The sequence below is a fragment of the Archocentrus centrarchus genome, chromosome 24 (assembly GCF_007364275.1).
Source record: "Archocentrus centrarchus isolate MPI-CPG fArcCen1 chromosome 24, fArcCen1, whole genome shotgun sequence".
In the NCBI taxonomy this organism is placed as follows: domain Eukaryota; kingdom Metazoa; phylum Chordata; class Actinopteri; order Cichliformes; family Cichlidae; genus Archocentrus; species Archocentrus centrarchus.
In genome coordinates, this window is record NC_044369.1 from 18,825,605 (window position 1) to 18,847,743 (window position 22,139).

The following is a 22,139-nucleotide window of genomic DNA, read 5'->3' on the forward strand; positions in this document are numbered from 1 at the left end:
TAGAGCCACGCCACAGACAGTTTCACTAACAGCAGCAAAAGCAGCCGTGCTTACTGAGAGAAAAGTTCCGGATATCCTTAACAGCTGACCTCAGTATCACTGTTATTGAACAAAAGTGGGTTTCAATGACTCACTGACCTGCAACGGACTTCTGTCACAAAGTTTTACAGGGTCCTCCAGAGTGAATAGATGTGGATGCCCGGCATATTGACAGCTGAGGTAAACAGCAGACTGACAGCCAACGCTCACTACAGATGAACAGCGGCCAGAGCTGTTTGTTCATCATAGCGAGGCTTGTGCACTTGAATTTGGAGGGGTGAGAAATTAGAACTCAGGTGAATCCAATCTGCTATCTACTGACATCTAGTGGTGAGATTTTACACACTGTACCTTTAAGTGATTTTGAATGTGACACAGTTTTTGATGCCAGACTGGCTGGTATGTATATTTCACAAATTGCTGATCTGATGCAATTTTCCCACACAACATAATCCCATCAGAGGTTAGAGGAGAATGGCTAGACTGCTTTGAGTTGATAGGAAAGCAACAGCAACGTGAATAACCACCCGTTACGACCAAGGTATGCAGAAGTGCATCTCTAAACACACAACACACCGAACCCTGAAGCAGTGCTCCAGCAGCAGAAGACCACTCTGGGTGCCACTGTTGTCAGCGAAAAACAGGAAACTGAGGTTACAGTTAGCACTGGCTCACCAAAATTGGACAGTAGACAACTGGAGAAATGTTGCCTGGTCAGATGAGTCTCAATTTCTGTTGTGACTTTTGGATGGTAGGCTCAGAATTTGATGTAAACAACACCAACGCACTGATCCATCCAGTCTTTCATCAGCAGTTCAGGCCACTGCTGGTGGTGCAGTGGTGTGGGGGGATATGTTCTTGGACTTTTCTTGGACTCTTCTGACAGCTGCTTCCAGCAGGATAACATGGCATGTCACAAGTTCAAATCATCTCAAACTGGTTTCTTGAACATGACAATGAGTTCACTGTACTCAAATGGCCTCCACAGTCACCAGATCTCAATCCAATAGAGCACCTTTGAGATGCGGTAGAACGGGAGATTTGCATCAAGGATATGCTACCTATAAATCTGCAGCGGCTCTGTGATGCTATAGTGCGAATATGGACCAAAATCACCGAGGAGTATTTCTAGCACTTTGTTGAATTTACGTCCTGAAGAAGTTCTGAAGGCAAAAGGGGGTCCAACACAGTACTAGTAAGGTCTACCTAATAAGGTGTCCAGTGAGTGTAAAGATTACATCAGAATGAGGAGAGGAGAGGAAAGGAGAGGAGAGGAGAGGAGAGGAGAGGAGAGGAGAGGAGAGGAGAGGAGAGGAGAGGAGAGGAGAGGAGAGGAGAGGAGAGGAGAGGAGAGGAGAGGAGAGGAGAGGAGAGGAGAGGAGAGGAGAGGAGAGGAGAGGAGAGGAGAGGAGAGGAGAGGAGAGGAGGAAACAAAGGGAAATGTGTGAGGAGGAGGCAATGCTAAAACTGAAGAATAAAGATGGATGAACTGAAAGACAAATCAGAATCCAAGTGAACCCATTTGTCCTTTCCCCCTCCCTGTCTGTCAGCAGAAGCCAAATAATCTCCTCATTTATGTGGGGTTAAAACCTACAGAGCACACAGAGGGATTTGCAACAAGCTGGAGATTTTTCACCACATCAGCCGTCAGTAAGTGAGTTAGTGATCTTGAGTGATATATCCCTGTATGTCCCTCTTCTTAAATGAGTTAGTATGTGTCTAGTGGTCGTGTCGCCCAGACATGCTGATGATGGATGAGGCCCTAAGGAGATGGGCTGTAAAAAAGGGCTGATTCTGGCACTCAAGGGTGAGATCACTTCCTCAATAAAAAAGCATTGTCCCGAATCATCACAGCAAGTTATGAATGCTGATTAGGGTATTAGACGAAAGAGAGCTCCTCTGTAAAAATAAATCAAATGAGCTGCGAGTTAATGCAGAGGCCCCTCTGATACAGAGCTATGATGTCTACAACTGGGGGCCAGTGGCTACAGATTCAAAGACGGCGATAAATAAGGAATAATTATTCTAAGTCCCTCATTGTTGGATTACAGGCAATGTCTTGCACTCAACTAACCCTGCAAAAGTTCCCCTTAATAGGTGCTCTGTAATGGCCACAGGGAGGCATAATTTTTAAGGCGTTATTGTCTTTAAAAAGAAAAATATTCACAGAGCGTAATCATCATGGTTTCTTAACAACAAGCTAAAGATAAAACGAGTTTCTGTGCCCTCATAAAAATGATAGAATTATCCAAAGGTCATTCAAAGAGCTTTATTTTTTTAATGGATGTTGAAACTTTTTATAGGATAGACAGTCGTGACAAGGACGCTGAGATATCTGAGGTACGACTGATGTAAAATGCAAATGTTTCACGATACACCTGTTACACACTAGGAAACGTGGCAGTGAGTTTTTCTGCAAACCCTCTTATTGTGAAAAAAATATTCTTTAAAGATTGTTAAAACATATTTTGCAATCTATAGAATGCTTGTTTTAAAAGGCGGGAAATTATATTTCTACAAATACGTGTGACTTGAAGATCTTTAAAATTATTACCTGTAAATTTCGCAGGCTTCCATCAGACTTCACCACCTCCACATCTGCTCCACCACAGCAGATGAACAACTCAAAAGTTAAAGGTCACTTGAAGACTTTGTACAGCAGGGCTTTCAGCCTATTGTCTATAAGTAAATGGGAGCGTTTAGTTGAACTTTAAATGTATTATTATTATTGAGCAAACATCTATGTGAGGAGATGTACAGCTGTTTCAAAGCTCACCATGACTGCAGTGCACTAAAAAACAAAAACTGTGACTTGGAGCACTGCAGAGGTGCTTGCAAAGTAGGTTCCCTCGCTGCCACTGTTCACTCAGTAAAGGACAAAGCCAGCAGCAGCTGCCTTGCGCCATCATGTGGTCACACAGCGTATTGCAAAAGACGCTACTGACTGAACGTCCCAGTTCTTAGAAAAATTGGAACTTATATTTCTGTATTTTCCCTGTATTTGCCCTCAAAAATGTTTTGGCTCAACAAAACTGTAATAAATGCATCCGTCCATCTTCTTCCACTCATCCAATCACGGGTTGCACATGGGATGAAGCCTATCCCAGCTGTCACGGGTGAGAGGCAGGGTGCAAGGACAGGTCGCCTATCTGTCACAAGGCTAGCACAAAGATGCAATCATTCACACTTCAGCCAATTTAGATTCACTAATTAGCCAAACACGCATCTCTTTGGACTGTGCCAGCAATAACATGATTATGCATGAAATTCAGTTAAGCTATATAACACAGACTCATTGGTTTAACTAGATGCTGACCAATCACGCACCAAAGGCCCCTTATGAGCCAGGAAGTCCATGTTATCATTTAAATCCCTCACCAGCAAAACAGCAACAACAAAAGCTACTTTCTTCTGTGTAATCTAAGTAGAATTATTGGAGTAAAGCGCATACAGTGAAAACTGGAGCAGCAATATTACAGCTTTATTTTTAGATGTGTCTTTTTTGGTCGCTAAATATGGCTTAAGATATTTGGCCATTTGCAGGAAAACCTTTAACAATAAAGAAAAAGAGAATTTTCTCCCAGAAAGTTTTAACTTGAAGCGCTTCGCTGCAGTGGGTAACGTGGCACAACATTCATTTAGACTTGGAGTGGCTTTGAAATAAAATAGCACAGTAACTTGCAAGAACACTCGTGACAAATGTTCTCTCTGGTGTCCCAGCTTCATCCTCTGCAAATTTGTTACACTGTAATCTGTAGTGTTCATCCTGCATAGTTGCACAATAGTTCCTCAGTTGGAACTAGTCAGGTTTTTGTTTATTATTACAAAGATAACTTTTCAAAGTGTGACAGTTTATCAGCTAATAGATTGCATGTGAGATTTACAGGTGAGATCTATAAGAAAGACAGTACACTGGAGGATCAGAGGGGTGATATGCTAATATGCCTCTTCAGGTGAGCTGAAACCAGACACCTGACTGTTACCATGGCACTGCTGAAGAAAAGCAAAGGTTGATGGGAGTTGGAGAGGGACAGGCATGCAGTTTTTTTTCCCCAAGGCTTCTTGATCTCTGATATGAGATGTTCTTTCTTCCTTCTGTTGTCTAGGAATGATTTGAAAGACATGGATGTAATATTAAGTCCCGAGTCCTGAAGGGAGCCAGTCAGCAAGTAAAAGTATCAGATGTAAAATATTGATGGGTCGACAGTGGTGATCCTAAACGCCTGGCAGGTCTTTGCCCTTCTGATCGATGCATCGCACAGCGAGGGGCTGTCAGCACCCCCGCCACAGGCCGAACAACGGACATCAGCACTGGTGAGTCCCACTTCTCCCACACAGCAACTTTTTCCACCAACACCTTCATCCTTTTTCACCTGCTGTCAGTTTGCAGTATGAATGTCTGCAGCATCTCGGACAGAAACCGGCTGCTACTGAATGTTGGAACATGATGGAAAATAGCATCAACTAGAAGAAATATTATAGTCATTGTACAGCCCCTGTTTGCCTTCAGGGGCCTACCTACAGTGTAGACTGTATAATCCACCAATATCCACTCACAGTCACGGACTCTATTAAAGTATAAATGGAATGAAAGTGTGGCGTGTGGCGCTTTCTCTGAAGGTTAGAAACTAGGCCACGAAAGCAAGTATGTCTCCAGTTACAGTGTTATCTCTTCCTTGGTAGGCCTCTGATCATCTTTCTTTCTCTTAGTGTTGATTTTTGGCATGCATGCCTCAGATCTAAACCCTACAAAGCTACAACTGTGCACGCTATAGAAACCAATAGCATCAGTTATAAGAACAGGGGGAAAAAAAGGACTCTGTCTGCAAATTATTATGTAAATCATACTAGAAAATGCCTTAAATTGATATTTTTACAGTAGAACCTTTCACTTTATCATCATTCTTGTTTGTATATTTGGACCAAATCTAAATAAATAAATAAATAAAAACTCCCAGAAAGGCAGACCTCATGCAACTACGTATGATCACATCCTACCAGGGCTAACAGACTGACGAAACAGAACAGCTCTGTGGGATATTAATACATACATGTAATTATTCTAGATTCACCAAGCCCCACTCCTCTTGGAGGAGGAGGAGGAGGAGGAGGAGGTGAGAGGGCAGAGGGAGGCCAAGAGGAGAAGCCAGTTGTCCGGGAACTGTGGTTCATTGTGGTGATGGCAGGCATCGCCCTGCTGCTGCTGGCCTTCGTGTTAACTTTTGTGCTTCATAAGGTAAGAGGCAGCACTTGTGTTACTGCATGGTAGCAGACCTGTGACGATGAGTTCACTAACTGCTCTTTAGCAATAAAACAAAAGTGTATATTGGAACAGCAGCAAACGGGTTACACTTGGTTAAATTGGCATACACGGTAGTTGAGTGGGATGATCATTTCAACCACAAGATAGCAGCAAAAACAAGACTAACTGTGAAAAAAATTCCCCTTCCCTCTCTTCATCCTCGCCCAGGCCCTGAACAAACCTCCATTCAGCAGAGAGAGACCTCCACTGGTGGCCCTACCCATGCAGAAGAGGAGCCCAATGGCTGTCTACCCACCCAGCAACTCCGTTTTGGTGAAGGGAGATTTACTCTGCTTTCTTATTTCACTATTCAGTATTTTACTTACATTTTACTTGCACAGCAATAAAAAGCATAGAGGTATCAATAACACTGACACTGGCAAAGTTGTACTTAAGTGTCCCAGTAACCCATGACTACTGATTGCAGCTACTTAACTACTTTCTGCTGATCTCGCATTCGCAAGGGGTCTCCACAGCATGACACTCATCACATAGCCTATTTACATATTATCCAATATGGTCATATATACTATACTATACCACTGTTATGTCCCGTGGGTCTAACAATACAGCACACAGCCATAACACCATACAATATCTATACAATGAGATACGGTCCTAAACAATATAATACAATATAATACAGTACTACTGTCCTACTATACACACACACACACACACACACACACACAACTACTACTACTACAACTACTATCTACTATACTCACACTACTATATACGTCCTTTTGCTTCCCCCTAATTAGTAAGTATGTGTCTGTATGCATGTTGAACTGTTATGTATGAATGTTAAACATGATGCATCTTTTTAAGTACTGGGTACAAAAATGGTTTTACAATATAATTTATCATGAAAGCCTGCTTAATACAATGAAAACTGGCACAGCACCCTTTTACAGCATTTTTAGCCTCCCTACTGAGTAAATTCTCATTCTCACCTCATTTACATACATGGTACAAGTTCATTTTAAATATAGAGAAAACTGAATTTGTGGCAGCATAAACCTTGGTTAACTGTAAGAATGCCATTTTATCTGAGTTATTACCAACCTACACCGGTCAAGTTTAGTTGATGGGTAACTGAAGATTTTTCTTAGCATTTCTTTTTAGAAGTTTGGCTGCATAAATCTTTTATTACTAGTTTATTAAATGTGGTTATTGTGTTATAAGTTACAATGTATCTAACAGATGACTTAGAAAGCAAGGAAGGATTACTAGTGTTTATTTGTAGCCCATAAAATACATTTATTACATTACTCCCTAAAGTCTCACCCACTTTTTTTTTTTTTAGTTTGACACCGTGCCTGACACAACAGGCTTCTCCAACAGTGTAACACTCAAGGGCTTCACCATGAAGATGGAGGTAAAAGCAAACGTCTAATCTACATATACACATTCTTTTTATTGTACATGTGAGTAATATTTAGCTGTTTTTGTGTCTTTCCAGGAAGTGCTGGAAGCCAAATGCGAGCCCATTGATGAGGACCCTCCACAGGGGGAACTGGGCATCCTCAGCGTGAACTCCCTGAGGCGCAGCGCCAGCCAGGTGATGGATGGGAAGTCGCTCACTGGAGACGACGAAGCGTGGGACCCAAACATTTCAGGCCATGACAGTGGGATGGTGAGAGATCCCAAAAACGTATGCTGAACCTGTTTAAACTGAAAAGCACTTAAAGCCTTTCAATAGAGTCACATTACAGAGATTTACAACAGGATATGCGGCTAATTTGGCCTTAACCTATGAGCTTGTTTCTCACTTTGGTTTTTTTTTTTACATTTGTCCACTGAACTGGAGGCATTTAAAAACTCACAGTAGAGACAGGCTTACTTAATAAAGAAAAAAACACGTCGAAATTTGAGATCTTTCATTTAATCACCTCTATTCTCCCTTACAGTTTATGGATGATGAAGAATTTGTTGAGACCATCAAAGGCTTCAGCACTGTGAGGAAGGAGCACACCATGTTCACTGACACTAACCTGTGAGCCAACGACAGGGACAGCAGCCCTGCGGGTTTTAACATCCTGAACAACCACCTTTTTTTAAGAACAAGAACACTGGAAAAACTCTGTGATGGGAGGGGAAGGGAAGCGTAATGTTTCTGACATTTAAACATAAGTGGACATTATTAGAGTGGAAGGAGGAAGCAGCTGCTCGTGTGGAGGAAAAATGAAATGTTTCAAAGGACAATTTTCCCTCTAGAGATCACTTGTTTTCTGCAAGATGTAACCTTTTCGTTTTCTGAGGCACAAACGTTTCCCAACCACTGTAAAACTACTGAATTCATGTTCGTGTGTATTGGATGCTCTGTCCGCAAATCTGTTATGAGCTTGCACAGCTGACTGGGAACAACCAACATCTTTTGCCAAAATCCATGCCGGATTTCCTTCTTGAATGAATTGTTTAATTCTTTTCATTGTTTCATCTGACGGCTCTCTTGTTGGGCACACCCTTCCTTTCGGTCAGCCGGGTGCAGCAGCTTGTTAAGGTTTGCAGAAAGTTGCAAATTTAGGTTTGTACAAGTATTTGTTTTGGAAATGCAAATTACAAAGTTATTCCACATGTTTTTCCTGTTCTTGATATGTAAAAAAGAATTAAATATGTCTGAGGTACGTTTTATGAAGCCACAATGTTTCGCTATTAAACAGTGGCATATGTGATTTGTTTGTTGCAAAGTATTAATAACATAATAATTATGTGACCTTGACTTTTGACCTTGACCTTCAGGAGTTGATAATGTCTTGATATGGACAGTAATCATGTTTCATCTAAATCCTTCAAATCATTTCTGAGATCTGAAGTGGGCATAAAAAAAACTTAAAAAACAAAGATTTAACCATATGACTTTGACCCCAGTGACCCCATACACAATCTCAACCTCGCTTTGGTTGTAAGCCATCAACCCATGAAGTTTGCTAAATGCAGGCAGAATGGTTCTTAAGTTATTGTGTGGACGCTTCAATGGACGCCGCCCGGACATACATTTGGTCCAAATATTCTCTGAAACTTAAACTAATCTGAGCTTGGTGGTCAGAGGTCACTTATAAGCCCAGAATTTATACACTAGTCCTGATGAAATTTCACATACATGTTTAACGACATAAAATGGCGAAACGATGACACTTTATACCTCACAGGCCAAGCCTGGAAACACATAGAAGTAACCTGCAGCCTCACTGCTTGGTGGCACAGGGAAAACAAACGTGAAGAGGTAATTCTAGTTTTTATTTTAAATGAGTTTCAATGCAATGTGGGCACAAAACACTTGTACCATTACAGTCAATAATATGGTTACAAAACAAACATTTACATAATAAATTAATATATTGCAGTACCACGTGAGACAGTAAACATAAAACCCCAAACCGGGGAGTTATATTGCATTAAAAGTAAAAGAGGAGTTTGTTAAATGTACAAAGATTTTCAGGAATTTACAAAGGCAGCCTCTTATTTCATTGCTTCTTGTACATGTATAAATATAAATCTCTAAATTGTAGTTAAACTGATATGTCTGCTAAGAAAGCCAGATGAGGGGCTCTGGCCTGAGACGAGATCCTTTAGTGACCCCTGTGCTGACTGCCATTTCATTATAAATCAGTGTTTTATTTACACAAATACCATTACAAACTAGTTTAATTTAATCAGATTATGATAAAATCGATGGATGTTTTAAGTATTTTACTCCCTCTGATATTTCTGATTTCTAATAGTTAAACTCTTCACAGGTTTTGTCTGCATTTTCTTGCTTGTCCCTTTAGTCTAATATCCATACGCTCCTAAAAAATTCTTAATCATAAGAAATGTGTTTGCAACAGTAAAGTGCATGCAGCACATGCTAGGTTGCAAATGGTTTTGTAGCTGGCTAAATTAGAAACAAGTTACATGTAAATAGTATAATACAGCACTAAAAGCGCTACTACAAGCGTTTGACTTCCTTTAAAAAATAAATGGACCCCTTATGTTTAAGCAACCGTTTGTGCAATCTTCCCCAACATTCATCATCTTCATCACTCCCCGTTTCGAGAGCGAGGCTTTCGATTCTTACCCAGTAATAGTAAAGTCCTTTCTCAAGAGCATCTCCTCACCAGACGTTAACCACAGCTATGCTATCGTCAGAAGACCCCCTACAAAAAGCAGATGCTACTGCAGCCTCTACGGATGTCTTTACTGCGCTACACCTACTGCTATGACTACAGAGCGTACTATATGATTCTGAGCATATTTAGTCAAGTGGCTACTATAAACATGAGAACATGTCTGAAAGACAGAAGTCCAGCCAAGCTGAAAGTCTAGCTGCTAAAAACCACTCAGGAATGTCAGTAACTTTCGGAAGAAGATTTTAAACTACTAACACCGATGATCGTACCTGAGAGCTAGGCTACACCTGATCTGACAGTGCGTGGGTGCACCCGTAGCAGCTGGTGTTTCGAACGTTAGCGTGCCAACTTGCTGGAGAAATGGTTGGTTTTAGAGGGGCACTCCTGCGATTACGTAGTGCACTTCTGTAAAGACTTGCAAGAGATGCCCCGACTTTTAGTCCTAGTATAGCTTCGACCCCCCGCCGCCGCCCCCGCCCCCACCTGCAGATTTTCCCAAGCCCGGGACGAGATACCCTTGATGACATTGTGTTAAAGCTTCTCCAGAGCTGCTGATAACACATCACGCAACAGTTTTGCTGGTTGATTCATGATGCACAAACTGATGGCAATGTAAACTCAGTGGAGTGCCCGTTAAAGGTGGTTTCAATTTTCACACTCACAGTGACTAACGTGGGAAATCAATACATAACTGCATGATAACACCTCCTGTTAACAGCTTTGTTCACCTCAGCTGTTTTCTAAGCTTCGCCTTGCACTAATCTACTGAGGCCTACTCTGCGGTGCATCACCACATGATCGGCTCACTGACAGAGTAAAAGTGCTAGCACTAAAATTTAACTGCTAAAGATGTAAGATACAGATAAAAACCTACAACTACTTATAGACGCGTAACGACACAATTACCAAATCTGACTTAATGTGAACTACAACATCTAGCTAACACACAATCAGACAGACTGGTTTGCACTAATGCTTAACGTTAACACACGATGTATCTGCTGACTCATGAAATGGGGGAAGTGATGCCATTGTTGGGGATGGGGGGGGTGGGTCACCACTCGAGGGCTCAGAGGTCAATAGACAGCATTTACAAAATTATTACAAAGTCCTTAATCTCACTAAAAAACATCCCCTTATCCAAAAATATGCTTTACATGTTTGATCATCCAGCTACGACTTTCCACTTTTTCGTCCTTTAAAAAAAAAAAAAAGTTCCCCAAGCTGTGCAATTTCTCTAATCATATACAAAATATTTCCTCTTAACATTCAGTTAACAGCTAATATCGAGCATGAACCCCAAACCAACATGCAACAACATAAGCACTTACAGGTTTGCATTTTTAAATTAAAGGGTTTGCTCCTTGATCCTCAGCAAGCAGTTTTCAACCTTAAGACGTCATGTGCAACCATCAACAGATGCCATTAATGCAATGGATTCCTTACAGGAACAAAACAAAAACAAACAAACAAACAAACAAACAGGACCTTATCACATGACTTGCCTGGCACTTTGAGATTCACAGATTCTGCCCAGATTTGTTTTTCCTGTCAGGCATGAACTACACAGAAACACGAATTTACAAAAAAAACCAGATTGGACTGCATTTCCCCCTCACACAGGCCTGATGACGGTGCCCACAGGCTACACCTTGTCAGAAATCCCCCTGGCAAATCAGGAAGTGGGGTGTTCAGACTAATACTGATTACTGGCATCTATAGACAAGTTATCATGCAGTCAGAATATGCAGGGATGTAGTACTCAAGCATTAAAAAGTTAAAAGGTTACAATGAAATATACAAGTCAAGGAGAGTTAAAATCTAAGGGACACCAGAGTTTAAAAAAAAAAGAAAAAAGTACCACAAGGAAAGAAAGTCTATGATAGGAAACTGGGGCCACTGTGTGGGTACCAGAACCCTCTTCTGATGGCCCAGTGGAAGGTTCTGGAAACGGGCGTCTCGCCTTTGACTTTACGTGGGGCAGAGAACTGTGGAGACAAGAGCAGAAAAGCTGGTGATAGATGTCGCTTTGAGATTTACACATTACACATAACATTATTATAAGAGCAACTACAACACGGATGCGGTGAGAGAAGAGGAAACACTGATTACAGGTGAGAAGCACATATGTGAGCATGGAGCTACCACTATAAGCTCTCAGTAAAGACAAATTATGGGTACGCTTGTGTGTTTCAGGGGAAGTGTAGTGCAGCCCCACAAGCACTACACAGCAGGATAGGCACTGTAGCCAAGAGGGAGTGAGGGGAAGGCTGCTGCTCTTCTGGGTAAAAGTAAGGTTACTGCGCACACAGAGAGGGGAAGAAAGAGCGTTTGGCAAGGCTAAGAAGAAAAACGCTGAAGGTGAATAATCTGTGGTAACCTCACAAACCTCAGTTTCCACTGCTCTCATACCAGAGCTACCCCAAAGGACAATGCAGCACAGGTGAAAGACAAAGGAGGTACAGGTCAACAGTCAAGGGTGGCAAGACAAGCATTTCTCTCCTCCTTTAGTTAACCTTTGCACAACTGTTTACTTTTTTGCAGGCTCAGCTTCCCTAAAAACAAAGAAGGGAACTGTGTGCTTCCCCCTTTCAAGCGACAGAGTGAGGATGTCTGAATGTCAAGCAGAACCTGCACAATAAAGTCACTTGACTGTGAGAAATATATAAAAATATCACTTTTTTTTTTTTTTTTTGCTCAGCTTTTCAGTCACTAAGAATCAGAAATAAAGTCTTAGAGCTTACCTTTGAGAATGTAATCTGTTAGAAGCGCAGGTACCTTCTCACTGTCATCCCTCATGGCATGGAGGACTACAATATAGGCAGCAGGTTGTTACATTTTTGAAAACAACACAAAACTGACGGGTCGGCCACAATCAAGCGGTAAAAGAAAACTTTACACCCCGTTTCACAAGATGATAAAGTTGTGGAAACAATCATTAAAAACTAGCATATGACAGACTTAATATTCTGCCAGTAATGCACAGCTTTTGGCTCTTTGACTGCGGCTGACCCCGTAACAAACCTAGGCCGATAATTGTTTCGTCACCGAGGCTCAGTTCAAGCACGAGTCTCTGTGTGGACACTCACTCTTTGTGAGGATCTGGAGATCTTCTACAGACGGGGGGCCCGTTTTCTTCTCATAAGGGATCACCGTGGTCAGGTACTGGAAAGAAAATAAATCATGTCAGATACAAAAACAACTACAGGAACACTGTTATCCTTTTAATGTTTAAATGGGGGCCAAAAAATAAATAAGAAAAATTAATTATGACATCTGTGAGTGCCATGCAGATAACATAAACTAAGGTAAATGTTTGTCTGCTGGTTCCAGTCTTGCAGCAGCCTGTCAGGGAAAATGTTTACTGCTGTGGAGTTAAAAAAAAAAAAAAAAAAAAAAAAGAAGAGGTACAGGAAACAACAAAAGCTGCGAGATAAAAATGAACGATGACTGAGACATGCACTGCTGAAAAAAATTCAAAAGAGAAAAGTAAGAATGATGTAAGTGAAGGAAAAAAGAATAAAAAAAAAAACAACAGCAAGAAGCCAAATTAAAATGAACAGCAATGTTGGTAGCTGCAGAAAAGGAAACAAATATGCTCGTGGAATAAAAGGGGGGCAGTGAATTTTATCTGCAGTGGAAAGAAAGAGCGGGGGCACCTGTTTGTCCCCTCCTGTGTTGCCAAAAGTTTGACGGAGGCCATTTTGAATGACATTGGAGAGTCCCTCCAGAGTGAGGAGCTACAAGAAGCGAGAGGAAGACAGAAGCAGCGATAAGAAGCGATAAGAAGGATTTTGCATCAACGCAGAGAGAAGAAGAGAGCTTGACAGAACCCTCGGTGCTGTTATGATAGATTCTCAGACATGCAAACTTGTCTGTCAGGTCATGCACCCCTCCTCATAATCTGAACACGCATATAACTCCTACCAAAATCATGCATACAAGGTATGTGGTTTGTTTTTTCCACGCCATGTGATCACACGACTCACCGTGCCAGGTATGTGCGTGCTGACCGTCCTCTGGCCGTTGGGCCCCGTCGTAGTTGTGCTTCGGATTTTCTTCTTCTTTCGCAGCAGCTCGCGGTGCTCCTTCTGTCTGTTCTGCACGTCAATGAGCAGCGAGATGAAGCTGTTCTTCACCTGTGTGCATGCAGAGAAAAAAATCAGATTTATTATGATCACATTACCCTTTACTTTTCTCGTAACAGAAATCCTGCATGCTTTAAGAAAAGAAATGTGACAGGATCATGACGGTGATAAGTCACGCTAAAAATAAAGCTGCCACATGTAACTGTTCTTTAATATTAGGCTTCTTTATCTCAAAAAGCACTACTGTGCTATTCTGACAGTTTGTCATTGTTGAGCTTAAATGTCATTGCCTTGCTGTGGTGGAAATCAAAGTACCTCCTTTTCGTAGTCCAGCTCATCTCGCAGAGCCAGAGCCTGGATCAGCTCCTCGCTGTAGCGACGAATGGCCGCCTCCACTTCCTCCAGAGTCTCAGTCAGCTCTGACACAGACATCTGACGCAGCCCTGAGGACCATGTGAAGATATGAGCGAGGAGGAGAGCAAAGATAATGTACAGAAGTTTGTGTGAAACTTGGTGGAGCTGACGGGTGTTCACAGTGAACATAAGTTAACAAAATCTTTAAATTTTAACTGTTAATGACTTCAGTGCTATTATAAGATGAACATCACATGACCCAACAGCTGTGTAAAAATTAGATTACAAGTATCTACTGTACAAGTGGACACCTTCTTTAAAATGAGACAAAAGGTCATTGTCCCATTAAAGGTGTAATATGCAGCAGTGTTCGAGCATGCTGCGAGAACAAACCAGCTCTCACTAAAGAGAACTGAGAAGTTAGATGTTATTTTGGCATTGTTTTGACAAAGGTTAAGTTATAAATCCCAAAATAAACACAGACACACCTCCACACAAATATGAGACCAGGTGCCACAATGTGTGTGTGTGAATGCAACCGAAGCACATGCTCCAACCTGCCCACTGTGGCCTCGCTGCACTTGGTCAAACAGAAACACGGGGTGCTTTTCATTATGCTAACTTACGCGTCTTCACACTTTTTTATTTTTAAAGATGCAGCCTCAAGAAGACGAGACGCGAGGGTGCTTCTGGAGGTGCTGATGGCAAGATACTGTACATAAATGCGACACTTCTAGATGTGATCACATGTGGCGCAGTTTGACACCACTCACGACTGATGCCGTGGAGCCAATTATTTCTCATTTAGAAGATTTGCCTCCTCCGTTTTTGTGTCTCTTCCTTGAATGTCTCGCTCATCCTCGCCGGGAAAAGCCGAGACCCGAGGAGGAGATCCAAATAGGGAAGTCAGCTTAAGGAAAAGAACCGTCAGATGCAGCTTTTTATACTTCCACGACACAGAGAGCAGAGAGTGACACAGCGACGGTGATGTAACCGGGTTGCAACATTCTTATAGACTCCTGCCCACATGCTGATTTTAGCTGAGGGCTACACACCCCAAAGCTTTGAGCCCGAAAGATCCTGAAAGCCATGAAATATCACACCTCCACATAGTTCTAGTGGGTCATAAGTGGTTACAGATTATAATTTGCTGTTTTTGAGTTAATATACTGTTTGTTTGGGAAAACACGGTCATTTCACATTTATGTTTATGCTTTTAATCACACATAATTTCAACCTACACAAAATCTTTTAAATCTTAAGCACATTTAATGCAAAGAAAGGAGAAATGCAACATCTCATGTAGCTTTACTTATTTTTATCCCTTCAAATTACAGAAAATGTTTAAATATTGCAGACATACATTGTGACACTCATTAGTCGTAGTTTCCAATGTGTAAAAACAAAATAAAATAAACATTCTGCAGGTAGCGTATGCAAATACCTGAAACTAAATGATTTTCTGTGTACATTCTACCCCAGTGCAGCCACAGAACTGTGCTCAGGCCAGATAGATGCTTGTAATTACATAACATTTTGGGGCAACACATTTGCTGTCTGTCTGCATTTGTTACACATTACGTAAGAATGTTATCACACGAGTGCATGTGCACCGCCATTTCTTCACGCCCTGGACACCAACATCAAACTGTTCTGTATTTAAAGCTTTATGTCGTCACGCGTTATGTTCACGCAGTGATACTCACGGTCCTCGTAGCTGGTGTTGGAGCCGGAGCGTTTCATGGTGTGAAGGTCTTGAGAGAGCATAGACAGGTCGGACTGTGAAGGACTCTCATCGTCCTCGGGGTCTGGAGACTCCTGCATCATCTCCTCTATCTCCTCAATCACCTGCACAAAAAGCAGACATCGTTTTCCTGTAAAATCATCTAAAACTTAGTGCTGGCAAGGCACTGACTCAAACGCCAGGGTTAATGTAATCATCTGAGTCGTCATGTCTAATAAGACGGGAGCTGCAGTGTATTTATGTGAGGCACAATAAAACTACAAGCAGGCGCAGGAATTAAAAGTCTGCTGGAAGCTGCTACACCATTAAACCCTCAGAGATAGAATACTTTCAAATACTTCATCTACAATATAAGAAACAGTTATTTGTTTTAACAACGTTCCCACAACATTTGTGTACATTTATCCCCCAAACCACAACTAATGTTATGCTAAAGGCTTCACACATTTTCATACAGAAAACATTAAGGTCATGATTATTCATCATGATTTCAGTGACAAAAATGCTTTTACCGTACTGTCATGTAAACACAATACTGCTTTCACATCCATGCTGTGCTACATTCCTGTTGATGTACAATTATTTGCAGCAAAATAAAACTGCTCCTCCTTATTCCCATAAACTCTGTGTATCGTAGTAGAAAAACATTAGAAAAATAACTGCGCGAGGTGCAGTGTGTTGATCATTTCCCCAAATCCATTGTTACTCAACATCTACTGAGCACTCATCTTTAGCCAAATGCAACTGTGTTGGTGATTTGAGTGCGTATTTGTGAGTTGGATGGCTGTGTCGACCCCTGCACTGCGTTTCTTTGCCTTCATGTAGTAACTATACTGCAGGTACTGGTGTGTTTTCAGGTGGTTGAATAAGTTAGTTGTTGCATATGATTTGCTCTGGGTTAACATCACTTGAGCTAAATCCAAACTATTTCCAAACAATAGGTGATGATCCGCTTCTAGAAACAAGCTCCTCGCCTTCTGCTGTGCCAGACATTTGATTTCTGATTCAACAGTCTGTTATCTGTCATATGTCCATATTTTAACTTGTGTTACTCATTCAGACTGCATCCAGGCGCGGTGCAGGGAACAGCCGTGACCGGCACATACAGGTTTGACATCCGGCAGCGAGTTAGGGAGCGCTTGACTTGCTTTTGCTTTGTGTTCTACAGGCGGAGAACACTTTTTCAGTATCTGTTGATCGTGTTCGTTTAAGTGTAGGAAACCAAAATTGTAATTGAGATTCAAATTTGATTAACTGTGCAGCTCTAGTGTAAATATGTAAAAAGCTTATCTAACGTGTTACAGTCTTCTCAGGTATAGAACACAAAGTTCAACATGGTAAGAAATCATGACAAAAGATGACACAAGGTCAAAACAGGATAAGATGCAAACGATGCGAGTGAAGTATCACTCCTGGTGGAGTACTACAATATTCAACAACAAAAAAGAAAAAAGAAAAATCAAAGTGAGATCAGAGTTTCATTAAATTGTCAAAACAAAACACTGATTGGGTTACCTGCTCAGCGGTGAAAAGTGGCTCGTCGTTGATGCAGGAGACGATGATCGAGTGCATGTCCATCTGTTCCCTCAGCTCCTCGTCGTCTGACAGATCTAATGACTGGTTATCCAACTTCTGTCCCCACAGGGAAGGAAGCAAGGGCAGAGATTGAGAGACAGAGAGGAAACTTGGATGAAACAACAAACAGGTGGTTAAGTAGATTGAAGGCAGAGGTTCAAACTGATTACCGATCTGAGGCTCCGCTTTTATACAGGCACCATTTCCAAAATGGGTTTTTGGAAATGTGTATTTACTGTGTGCTTTAGACACTGGACAACATCACATATTATTGGACTGTGTGTGCCTTTGCAGTACCTCGTGTTCAGTGAGGTTGAGGGTCGGCAGGTGTAAGGAGCGAGTGTGAGATGTCTTCCAGTCCACCGGCATCACATTGCCATAGTTATCTGTCAGAGCGTTCCAAACCCTGGAGCAAAGACACAAGCATCCACGGCACAGTTAGGACTGGATATTATGAGAAATAAAGTAAAGCTGCAAGCAAAAGACAGAAGATGGATGAAAAGCAGTTTTATGTGTAGAAAGGACCGACAGGCCTTCTTCTCTTTTTCCTGTGACACAGCATTACTCGGCATGTCTTGTGTCCTGTTCTCTGACCACCCCCTCACCACTTCACCACGTTCCTGCTGCTGAATCACTCTCACTGAAGCCACTGATAAATTCAGCAGCTCTGTAATAAACATGTCATTTGCCCAGAGTTTGCAGAAATGTGACGCCAACAGTGTAACCATAAAGGTCTATGAACTTTCTCACAATCGTCTCCAACTAATTTCGGATTTTTATTTATTTTTTAATCATGAGAGCTCTTTCTGAGTTTGTGAATAATACCGGGTGATTTGGAAAGAGCGTTACAGTGACACCACCAGACTGTTTACAATACTGTGCAGCACGCAAGTTGGCAGACAACTTAGCAGAGACGAACAGATGGTGGTGCAGAGTCTGTTCAACATAAGTTACTGTTAAACACAAACCCAAAATTGTGTGTAAAAACATATTTGTTGACAGACTGATAACAGACTTCATGGATCTTGTGGAATGGAATAAAGGTTAGATTCAATTAGATAAACATTACAGGAAACTACTTTCATCTGGTCCCACAGGCCTTTTGCACGTTTTTGAAACTCTATGACAGAAAATCGAATCAGTTCAGGATTTAAAACTCCAGTGTGCGTGCAGGAGGACCGGTTTTTTTTTTCCCTTCTCCCGGCTCTGACTGCGCAATCAGAGAGAGGATGGATGCTGTGAACCCATGTGTCAGAGTGGCTCTGCATTGTCATACCCTCTTGCTCACCCTCAAAAACACACACACACACAAATAAATGTTTATATAACATGCACATTTCTCCCTGAAGTGCTCATGCACAGCTTGGGAAGCGTGGGGCTGTTGGGTTGTTCTAAATAGGGCAAAGGCTGGCAAGGAACTATTTTTTGTGCCTCAAGCACCGACACTGTCTCTGCCACGTGAGCGCTTGCCAAAATGCACCATGAGCTTCAGTTTCAGCCAGTGCATTTGCATTTAAAAACAAGCCTGGTCGCTTTTTCTATTTAAATTTCGGATTCAATCCTGTGCCAATTTGTCTGGATTACTTCATGAATATATGTATGCACGTGTATGCATGGGTGCACATATAATCCACAAAGCCTTTTTTTTAAAACACATAATTTGATTTCTCTCTGCCCACTCTATTTCAAGCACATACACATTTACTCTCTGCCATCCCGTAGTTCGTCTTAGGTATGATATCGCTGGAGAACTCGTTAAGCGTCTGGGCACGTCCTGCAAAAGTGCAGCCATCCAGAAAAGACTCTCACTGAGTCTGGCACTGCTCTTTAGGCTTCACTAGGCTGACGTCCAATTATTATGTTCCCTGCTTCCTGTTTCTTTACCTATAACTATAAACGTTTTACTTCTCTCTGTCAGGCCAACATCCCTACAGTATTTCATCGATCATTAAGTGAGACAGACCGCTACTTCTTTTTGCGGCGACAAGCTCTCTGATATGCATTACTGTCTCTGTGTTGCATTGAAGTTTTTTGTTTGTTTTTTTTAAAAGAAAAAAGTAAAAATAATCCTATGAAAGTTACTCCCTAGCCGGCATTGGGCTGGTAATCATATCTCTCCAGGACAATGTGTGATGGTCGCTCTTCCCCTCAGCCCTCTCTGTGATTTGGGAAGCTGGATCTGGTGTACCACGGCCGCTCTATGAACTTCCATCACTATCAGCGAACTGTTTTGGCTAGGAGCTGGCATCTGGCTCCACAATGCCCTGACCCTCTCGTCTCCATCTGCATCCCCTCCTGCCCCCCCCCCCCCCCCCCCCCCCCCCCCCCAACCATATTGCTATCCTGGCTTTAAATGTGCAAATATGCTTTGCTAAGGTGTTTTTTTGGACCCTGGTATGGTGCTCATCTTGAGCACCGTACCAGATGACTTTTTTTTAAACCTAACTACCCCATGATGTGTGTTTGTTTCCTTTTTCTGGGGACTGATTGTAGCGACGGCGCCAGTGAAAAACGGCAGCGGCTGCGGACACCCATCTCCCCTATGTTAGTCTTGTCTGTTCTTCTCTGGATGGCTGTTCCGAACGCAATTTCGTTATATTATGATGGAATATCGTTATATAGCTTATTGTATAATGATTAATTTTGTTGTATGTATAATGACAATAAAGTTCTATTCTATTCTATTCTCTGAATGAGGCATAGTTCACACACCCACCATTCTTTCCCGAGAACAGCAGACATCATTCGTCTTTATTTATAAGGAGGAGGATCTGTGCAATCTGCACTTCCAAGATACCCTCCTTAGTTTTTACATGTAATGTCAATAACTTTTGGATAAGTTGTTCGCAGGGGTTCACTAACTTTTCCAGCCTGAACTGTGTGCCATTACTCTGTGTGTCTGATGAAGACAGGTGAAGTACACCTGTATGTATGTTACCAGTTTAGTCTGACTCTAAGATAAGATAAGGATAACTGTAAAGTATGCATGGATAACTTCTGTTCTGATTAGCCATCAAAAGCTTTCGAACATTGTGTGCTTGCATCTTACAGCGCCACAATGTTGAAATATTAGTTACAAAAAGGGAGAAGAAGAGTGACTCATGCAGCCAAGACAGCTTAGTAGTTAAAGCGACAACAGCACTAGCTGCAGGGTTGACGTGACTTGCTGCTTTGAATTAATAGCTTGTTTTAATGTAAATGTTGCCTGTGAGGTACAACATAAACTTAGGACTTCCGTGTGAGATAAAAATAAATAAATAAAAAAGAACCGGTGACCATGAGATCACCCACTGGTTTCTGGGCACCCATTTTGAATCCTTAAGTTTGATATTCTGGAACCATTTAGGGGAAATCTGAGGACATTATACACATCCAAAAGCAACTTGTCAAACACAAGACAGCCAAAGGCATCGATTTCAATCTGAGCAGAACCCCAATTTACAAAAATGCACACGATCCAGTACAAAATTAGACTTCTAACAAGCAAGTGAGGCATAAACTCATTTGGAAAGTGTTTACTCTGCTACTAAATCAGGTCATTAGCAGGTTGGTTTTCCTGTCTTACTTTTTGTGCTGCTGCCCATCAGAAAGAATACAGGTTTAAGGCAGGCGTTCACCAGCTTGACTTTTCAACCTGGCTATATACAGTCCACGGTAAGACCAGACGCTGAAGGAGTAAACTTTAAGTTTCAATTACTGGGGATGCATTTGAGAAATTCTGGCTTGATACCCAATTGTGAGCACTTCCACCAGCAAATCCTGATAAGCGATGATCAGTGAAGAAAGCTGACATCAGGGCTGCTCTAAAAATGTATGAATACATGTTTCTGTAAGCATTAAGGGGAAACATCACGAGATGCAAAAGTAGAAACTCTCGTTTCGTGAGCAAAGTGATTTGAAAACAGGAGGAGACAGAGCCTTTGCACAAGGGTCAACAACCGTTCACTTACTCCCAATGTAGGATCAGTGGTTTTATAGCCAATATCAAGCAGTCTAGCATTAAGTCCAACACTGTTAACGTGGCATGTGCACGTCCTCCACACACACGAAATCTCGATTCCTTCCTTCGACACCCCAAAATAAGTTTATATATTGTATTTATCGTTTGTAAAATGTTATTCTTTCGTGAATACTAATTTAACGAGTCAAACGCTGACAGATAACAGGTGCAGCACGTTTAGTTACGCGTATTCGTACGTGTATTCTGGTTAAACATTGCATAGCACTGATTGAAGCTAGCTAACATTCCCTTAGTGCTTAATGTCAGTGTAAGGTTAGCCCCGAGAAGCTAAAGTGGCTAGCTAGCTGGGAGATGAAAAGTTAGAGCTAAGAATAAAAACCCGCATAAAAATCACACTCACTCGTCGTCTTTCAAGTAATTATCCTCTGTGATAGGTTTAATGGGAGCTATGTTTTCCGTCGTAGTGTTGTAGTTTCGGAAACACACTGTCAGCTTCTCGTCGAAGTCGTGGACAAGGTCCTCCATCGACTTGAAGCTGCAGATCTCCCCAGAGAAACTGTTGTCCAGATCCGAGAAATCGTCTAGGCCCGACGAATCGCCCACGTTTGAGTTCAGCTTGTCCAGCGGGTCGACCGAGTCCGAGGACGGCTTGAATTCGTTAAAGTCCTGCCAGTCCTCATCGAAATGGGCTAACGGCGCCGCCATGACTGCCGTGAATTCTCGGTTCAGACAGAACCGTCGATGCTCTACTTTCGGCTTCGACGCTCGACCAGACTAGAAAGACAACCAGAGGAGACCCAGAGGAGAGGCGGAGGGGGTGGGCCGAGCGGGGTGACGTCTGTCTGGACGCTCCTCCCTTTTCTGTTGGAGCAAAACAAAGAGCCGGAGGGAGCCCTTGCTGTGGCTCCTCCGGCTACATAAAATCGTTAGTGACCCCATAATCTTTCATCCCATGTGCAAT

The 22,139-nt window shown here is 42.0% G+C and overlaps 2 protein-coding genes across 4 annotated transcripts; one reads left to right on the top strand and one right to left on the bottom strand.

The window, feature by feature from the left end:
- The first annotated feature begins 5,171 nt into the window (after positions 1-5,171).
- LOC115774724 (usherin) lies at positions 5,172-7,932 on the top strand. Its single transcript, XM_030722113.1, has 5 exons — positions 5,172-5,275; positions 5,510-5,614; positions 6,651-6,722; positions 6,807-6,980; positions 7,255-7,932. The coding sequence occupies exons 1-5, from the start codon at positions 5,219-5,221 to the stop codon at positions 7,342-7,344; spliced, it is 498 nt and encodes a 165-aa protein (XP_030577973.1). The 5' UTR covers positions 5,172-5,218; the 3' UTR covers positions 7,345-7,932.
- Positions 7,933-8,563: 631 nt separating this feature from the next.
- On the bottom strand, positions 8,564-21,979 carry fez2b (fasciculation and elongation protein zeta 2b). Of its 3 annotated transcripts, XM_030721112.1 has the most exons (11): positions 21,579-21,979; positions 17,515-17,623; positions 17,158-17,274; positions 15,605-15,746; positions 13,860-13,987; positions 13,446-13,595; positions 13,116-13,196; positions 12,546-12,621; positions 12,201-12,266; positions 11,846-11,873; positions 8,564-11,444 (listed from the first exon to the last, which is right to left on the bottom strand). In XM_030721112.1, exons 1-10 carry the CDS (start codon positions 21,881-21,883, stop codon positions 11,863-11,865), a joined length of 1,185 nt encoding a protein of 394 aa, XP_030576972.1. In that variant the 5' UTR covers positions 21,884-21,979; the 3' UTR covers positions 8,564-11,444; positions 11,846-11,862. The 3 variants fall into 3 exon arrangements, with proteins under 3 accessions (XP_030576972.1, XP_030576971.1, XP_030576973.1); XM_030721111.1 differs by lacking the exon at positions 11,846-11,873 and having other exon boundaries at positions 21,579-21,977; XM_030721113.1 differs by lacking the exons at positions 11,846-11,873; positions 13,116-13,196 and having other exon boundaries at positions 21,579-21,975.
- Between the last annotated feature and the right edge of the window lie 160 nt (positions 21,980-22,139).